Raw genomic sequence first — 8,052 nt, forward strand, 5'->3', positions numbered from 1 at the left:
TGGAGAAGGTAGTTAAAGACCAAATTAGTTCACTTAATTTAGAATGAGAATGAATATAATTAAGTGACTGTCAATTTACGGGGTTTTTTAGAAAATCTAAAAAATTAAAAATATCGCAGATGCTTTTTTTAATATCTTAGGAGTCTGAACTGAAGTCAAAGTAAACATCCTAACAAAAAATATTTATTGGCATTGCACTCGATTTTATTAGCCAAACCATTTGATTCCGTTTTGATAGATACAAATTAAAATTAGTTGGAATAAAAAATAATTCATTTAATTGGTTTGAATAGTTATCTCGAAAATCGTAGGCAAATAACCACAATTAACGGAATCAATAGTAATCTGGCATCTGTAAATTATGGAGTAATCCAGGGTAGCACTTTAGGACCTATTCTGTTTTTAATCTATATAAATAATATTTATAAAATTAGAATTTCTGGTAAGCTTTTACTTTTTGCAGACGATACTGCTCTATTTTTTGAGGGGTCCAATTGGGAAGAAGTTTTTCCAAAAAGCGCATAGTGACCCTTTATCTAATAAAAAATGGTTTGATCAAAATTTGCTTTCCTTAAATTTATCTAAGTCTAAATTTATGCCTATTGCCCTGAGACGACAGCAGTGACACTCCCATTAATTTAATTAAACTACACACGTGTGGTAAGTCTGGTTTGTCATTGCGGATCTTTAGAAAGGGTTGATAATTATAAATATTTAGGTGTTATATATTGGACAACAGAATGAATTCATCTGCACATGTTCACTATGTTAATGGTAGACTTCGAAAACTCAATTTATGCTTTTCGTCAACTGCATGACTTTTTAACTTTAGAAGAAATAAGAGTAGCTTATATTCGCATATGTTCAATCGCTTTTAGAGGGGGGATAATAATGTGGGGTGCTAGTTATAGAAGTATTTTAAATCCACTGTTTGTAACTCAGAAAGCAATACTTAAAGCAGCACTGGGAAAAAATAGGCATTACGCACGGAGGCGCTGTTCACCGAAATGGATGTTTTGGATATAAGACAGCTGTTTTGTTCGAGTAGTAGTTGTATATATTTTCAAAAATTACAGAAGTATATTCGAATTCCGAATCACCATTACGCAATAAGAAATTTTTACATCCTCCATATTTACACCCAGGCTAAATAGAACTTTTTCAAAGACAAATACATTTTATGTTTCTTACATTATTTTATAGAAATTTACCAGAATTTCTCAAGGATATGTTTTTGTATAAATTATCAACTTATAAAATAAAAGTAAAAAAAACTGGTTAAAAAGTGTGGGTCGTGATTATATGGAAAGGATTATAACATTTGATTACAGAATTTTATGTCCAAAATTGGATTACAGGATGGGAGCGTGATTTTATATTTGTGATCGCATGGTGATAGTTTTGTGTGTGTGTGTGTGTGTGTGTGGCGTTGTGTGTGTGTGTGTGTGTGTGTGTGTGTGTGTGTGTGTGTGTGGGGGGGGGTGTTGTGTGGGTTCGTGCGTGTGAGTTGTGAGCGTGTGGTGTTGGTGGCCAACGTGGTAGGTAGAGGTGCGGGGTAAGATTAGTTTGGGGTAGGCTAATTGAAAGGAGGGGCAGAGGCCTCAAGCATTGTCCTGACTGAGGAGTCCGTTTGTCTGTCGGTTTTTTATTTCTTATCAACTAATATTTCGTAGTTTATCCTTATTTTAATTACCTACATTCACTGATAAGTATGTTTGCTATTGCGTCTCTTCTGTTACCTCATATTGCTTTTTCTTCTTTACCACTATGAGCGTTATCAGTATTTATAATTATTAAATGAATTATTTTTCTATTATATATTTTTTTACTAAACAACATTATTTTAACATCTTATTTCCCTAAGAAAATTATTTTTGAATTAATGGGACTCATTCTCTCACGCATAGGTGCTATGCACCTATGTGAGGAAACATTTCCACAATCATTAGAGCAGTCTATACAATACTGTATGTATGTGTATGTATATATGTATATATATATATATATATATATATATATATATATATATATATATATATATATAAGTATTTAATTTGTTTGCAGTTTTATGTTTTTGGTGTTAATTACATTAAGTAATTTTATATTATAAATTTAAAAATTGTGCTCCTATGATTTCTAAATTTTTGTACCATAATGGAAATAAAGATGTTTTTTGATTTGATTTTTTGATTTTGCTTATGCCCTTTGAGTTTCTTATCAAAGCATGGTCTAGCGAGGAAGCAGAGTTATTTACAATTCTAGTTGGGACATTAACAAGATTTTCAAAACCATATGCGCTTATAAGATTCAAATAATCTTTCCCTGAGTCATTGTTGCGCAATGTGCAGATGTTCATGTCTCCAACAAAAATAATAGGATCGCTATTAATGTTATATATATTTTCAAATTCACATTTAAATGCATTATAATGAAATTTACATTGACGATATATATAATACCATAGATTGCAAGCTTGAATGTAATACTATTATAACTAAGATTAAGATTTACATTGATTAGTTGTTTAGAAGTAGAAGGCTGTGGGTGTAGGTCAGTGCAGAGTCCACATAGATAACAACTCCACCTGCAGCGTTATCAAGCCGAGGTTGCATGCAACATGTTGAAACCTGGAAGCTGGAACCGGTCCTCCTCCCCTGACTTGATCCACACTTCTGTCAGAACTACTATTGAATATTTTATATGTAAGGAATTTAAATATAATATTAGTTCATCAAAATGTTTTCTTAAGCTTCTTATATTGATACAAAATATATTAATGTCTTTTAAATATATATCGTTCCTGTCCATTTGGAAAAAAAAACTGTCTATTGGAGATCCAAACACATCCTTATGTTTTCAAATATAATCAAAAAGAAACTTTTTCTATGTCTTGACCAGCGAGCTTGCTCAAGTCAGCCAGTGTCGACACTTGAACCCGCTGCGCACCTTCTGATTTTCTCACAAAAATCTTTGCGTCTGACACCCATACAAACGCATATCCCAAGTGTTTGAGCTTTTTGGCATGATATAATATACTGGTATTTTTTGTAATAGGGAGTTAAGGTGCTCATTAACATATGCACTTATGTTCGGGCTGTCTTGAACAAAGTTGGTGGCCTTAATCTGGATGGATTTAGCTTTCTTAATTAAAGCATCACGTTTCTGTCCTACTTGTAAATTGGACTATAATTGGTTTTGGACCTTTGTTGCGTTTAGTAGGGATACGGTGAATTGCCTGAATATCTGCCCGGAAATCAACAGGTTCATCAACTACAGATGACAAGTTTTTAAGAGCATCTGCCATTTGCTCATTAGGTACTTCGGGAACACCTTCCAACTGAATATTCCTATTCCTGCCATACTGCTCCAAATTTTCAACTTTAAATGCTAGTAACATTTATTTTCCTTTTTTAAAGTTAATATTTTCAAACATGATTGCATTTTGGTTTTTTCTCTAATATCTTAATCTTGCTAAGAGCCTCAGTTAATTTTCCCTCAAGGCTGTCAACTTGAGCAGATATGAAGTTTGCAGACTCCTTTAACTCATTTATTTGTTGACCAATATTTTTTTCATAAACAGTAAAGTGATGTTTTATGGTATTCTCCATTTTAGATAAAAACTCCTTATGCAGATGATTTATAACTTCTTGTGGAAAATGACTATCTTTATTGCTCTGAACTTACTTGTGACACTTCCATGCATCTCTTCTTTTTGCACCATAACGCCTCCATTTATCTTCCTCCACTTCAGCACATTCAAAATGATATTTTAACAAACAATTAGAACACTTAACGAAATCAATTTCTTCAGGAATCGGGTCATTGCAGGTTGCACAATCAGACATCTTGATAACAGGGAGCACTGATAATACAAGTCCTTCCTCCACGGCAGCTGGCTGCGCACTGTGTTACAGTTAGTTTAGTTCTGTATGCGTAAAACACTAATAAATTATAGATGTTAAAGAAAACGCAGTTAAATAACAAAAGCCTTATACTTGTAAATAGAGCTTATATGTTATATAACAACTATAAATTGAACTTTAAATATGAAAATTATCACATGAAATATAGTGGAAGTACTGCTTACCTACATGTCAAATCAAGAACGTAGAAATAAAGGGTGTTTATTGCAATAATCAGCATTTAGGATATCTTTTCGATACAAAATATACATATTTAAAGTGCTAAATGAATAAACTCAAGTTATATACCAATTTTTACATTTTATTTAGTTACATTGATTGACTTATTTATAAATAAAACATACGTAATGGTATAAAATTTATTTTAAAATTTTTTTATGTATAGAGTGTAGTGATTATGACAAAATAGGTGTTCTTTTCAATAATATGGTCAAGCGTAATATCGTAGATCAGCTTATAATACAATATAACGCGTAATGTCATAAACGATAGATAATAGTTCAATGTAAAATTAATTCAACTGCAAGTGTAAAAACCCTTTTAGTGCAAAATGCTACTTAGGAAAGACAGTAATTACAGGCTCAAGATGTAAGTGAGAGGGTAAGTAAAAGTCTGTCAGGAGCTTTATTCTCTTTGAAAAACGTTCTGTGTCAATTAAGGTGCAAATTAATTCTGTTAATGTTCTCAAAACTCTTCATGTAAATATTTAAAATTGAAAATAGTGACATGTTTATAACCAATTTAATTAACCACCAAGCATAAACATCTTACCAACACCTTAGATAAGATATTTGTCCATAAAATATTTAATTAGGTTCCTACCAACTCATTTAACTCACACACTCGTAACGTTATTGCCAAAACACATGTAAACAAAAATACTAAAATATTGTCTACTACATTTAATAAGAATGAACCAGGTCTCTCTGAATACAGAGCCCTCATCCATATTTTTTTTAATGACATAGCCAAAATTTTAGAAGGAGGTTGTAGCTTTACAAGATGATATTAAGTGCGTTGCTATTAGCCAACGATATAGTTTCTATTCACAGACTGTCGAGTGTTTACTAGTTTATACACTTTTATGCTCAAGACACTAAATATGTAATGGCGTATGGCCTTTATTACACTGTAGTTGAATTTGGATAACGCAGATATTCGGAGTTAGCTAATGTCGGTGGTAGACCACGGTCAGGAGAGAGCGAAGGAAAAGACAAGTCGACACAAAGAGGGAAAGGTAGGAAAGATTGAAAAGAGTTATCACTGGCCCTTTGGCTGGCTCAACCTTGTATCTGGGCAGATTGTTAGCATTGAGAAAGCTTTACAAGCGGATATGAATGGTAAAGTACTAACGCTATCACTGACTCTTTGGCTGGCTCGGCCTAGTATATGGGCCGATTGTATCAGTACGAAAGCCTGGATACGAGTGATAAAGAACTAACGCTATCACTGGCTCATTGGCTGGAACGACCTAGTGTCTGGGCCGAATTGTATCAGTACGAAAACCTGGATACGAGTGATAACGAACTAACGCTATCACTGGCTCATTGGCTGGAGCGACCTAGTGTCTGGGCCGATTGTATCAGTACGAAAGCCTGGATACGAGTGATAATGAACTAACGTTATCACTGGCTCTTTGGCTGGCCCGACCTAGTATCTGGGCCGATTAGTATCAGTACGAAAGCCTGGATACGAGTGATAAATAACTAACGGTATCATTGGCCCTTTGGCTGGCCCGACCAAGTATCTGGGCCGATTGTATCAGTACGAAAGCCTGGATACGAGTGATAACGAACTAACGCTATACTAAGATTATACTAACATTGGTTGAAAGTATAATCTACCAGTGGGTGGAAGCTACAAGAGAATTTCTCCAAATGAAATTTTTAAATCAAACCAATTGTGATCGTGAACCAGAAATTGTGGACTTAGATGTAAAACATGATCAGCCAAGAAACCATGTAATCAGTAGATTGGTAATTCATCATAGGGGAGGTACATAACAGACAGAAAAAGCAAATTTCAAGCCCATGCAGCTATAATAATATCAGTGGACCAAGTCAAGGGTATGTTGTCGACATTGCTGGAAAATAAAAAATTCGCTCAAGCAACACACAACATCTACGCATACAGGGTGCTCAAGGACGGTCTGCCAGGGTGTATGGCCCAGGACTGTGAAGACGACGGGGAAGAATGCGGCTGGTAGCCGGCTGCTAACATTTACTGCAGACGATGGGAGCTATGAACGTGATGGTGGTGGTCTCACGCTGGTATGGGGGTGTTCATCTTGGCCCAGACAGGTTTCGGCACATTAACAATTGCAGCGAGGCAGGTCTTGCAACAGATGGGCTTCGTCAACAAAAAGTAGAGACCGGTTCCTGCTACCAACAACCCACTGAATGTGCAATAATTTCTTTTGTTAAAAAATGATGGTTCATATTAATTACGGATTTTAATTTTGTTGATACACTTGTATATTACTTTAGATCTTTAGGTGTACAGAATAAGTTATTTAATTTTATATATGCTTTTATTATAAATGTTGTGTTGTCGTTTAATTATTTTTTTAATTTGTATATTAGTTTTTAAAGATCAGTTAAGCTATTTTCTATATAGCTATTGTTTAATTGTATATATTAATAATTAATGTATTATACTAACGGTATCATTGGCCCTTTGGCTGGCCCGACCAAGTATCTGGACCGATTGTATCAGTACGAAAGCCTGAATACGAGTGATAAAGAACTAACGATATCACTGGCTCATTGGCTGGAGCGACCTAGTGTCTGGGCCGATTGTATCAGTACGAAAACCTGGATACGAGTGATAACGAACTAACGTTATCACTTTCTCTTTGGGTGGGCCCGACATAGTATCTGGACCGATTGTACCAGTACGAAAGCCTGGATACGAGTGATAACGAACTAACGCTATCACTGGCTCATTGGCTGGAGCGACCTAGTGTCTGGGCCGATTGTATCAGTACGAAAGCCTGGATACGAAGTGATAATGAACTAACGTTATCACTGGCTTTTTGGCTGGCTCGACCTAGTATCTGGACCGATTGTACCAGTACGAAAGCCTGGATACGAGTGATAAAGAACTAACGATATCACTGGCTCATTGGCTGGAGCGACCTAGTATCTGGGCCGATTGTATCAGTACGAAAGCCTGGATACGAGTGATAATGAACTAACGTTATCACTGGCTCTTTGGCTGGCCCGACCTAGTATCTGGACCGATTGTATCAGTACGAAAGCCTGGATACAAGTGATAAATATCTAACGATATCACTGGCTCATTGGCTGGAGCGACCTAGTTATCTGGGCCGATTGTATCAGTACGTAAAGCCTGGATGATACGAGTGTTAAATAACTAACGGTATCATTGGCCCTTTGGCTGGCCCGACCAAGTATCTGGACCGATTTGTATCAGTACGAAAAACCTGGATACGAGTGATAAAGAACGTGACCTGCAAATTATTAATGTATTTTAATTAATAATTGATACTTCCTTAAACATAACTCTAAACCTACCCAAGATCCAGGACATAATAATAGCTTTGTGATGTATTAAAAGTTTTGTAGATCATCCGAACATGTTGCTATCCATGTGTTAAATTACCGACTCTCCAAATTAAAAAATGAGATAATGATATAATGATTACTTTCCAAGTATCCAGAATTGTCATCTCGTAGCTTTTACCTAAATATTTGTTTATTATTATGGATATACTTGCACTCCATTACAAAAAATTCGCGCCTAGAGTTTAATGGTTTTTATGGTTTTAGAAATCGTATCCTTTTTCTAAAATCCAAGCAACATTATGTTATTTATTTATTATTGTTTTTCAAAGAAAAACTTTAATGATAAGAGAACAAATACACCGCTCCCTTTCATTTAAATTGATAATAAAATGGACTGGAAAGTTTCCTGTAAACATTTAGTAAAAGTAAAATATACCAGGATTTATTCAAGGAAACAACAACAAAAGCATTCACAGTGAACGGTGAAATCTTGTTAGACAATCTCCGTGAAGAGATGAAGTGGGGAAACTTGTTGAATAATGCAACTGACTGTAAATATGACTTCAAAGAGCACTCCGTTTTCTAACTAAAATTGCAATTTG

At 34.9% G+C, this 8,052-nt stretch overlaps 1 protein-coding gene across 1 annotated transcript; it reads left to right on the forward strand.

The window, feature by feature from the left end:
• The first annotated feature begins 5,094 nt into the window (after window positions 1–5,094).
• LOC124373262 (protein IMPACT-like) lies at window positions 5,095–6,353 on the forward strand. Its single transcript, XM_046831646.1, is given in 4 exon segments — window positions 5,095–5,268; window positions 5,914–6,114; window positions 6,116–6,139; window positions 6,141–6,353. Coding segments are annotated over 4 exon segments (612 nt in total).
• The last annotated feature ends 1,699 nt before the right edge of the window (window positions 6,354–8,052 follow it).

Source organism: Homalodisca vitripennis, unplaced genomic scaffold, assembly GCF_021130785.1.
Source record: "Homalodisca vitripennis isolate AUS2020 unplaced genomic scaffold, UT_GWSS_2.1 ScUCBcl_5183;HRSCAF=11795, whole genome shotgun sequence".
NCBI lineage: Eukaryota > Metazoa > Arthropoda > Insecta > Hemiptera > Cicadellidae > Homalodisca > Homalodisca vitripennis.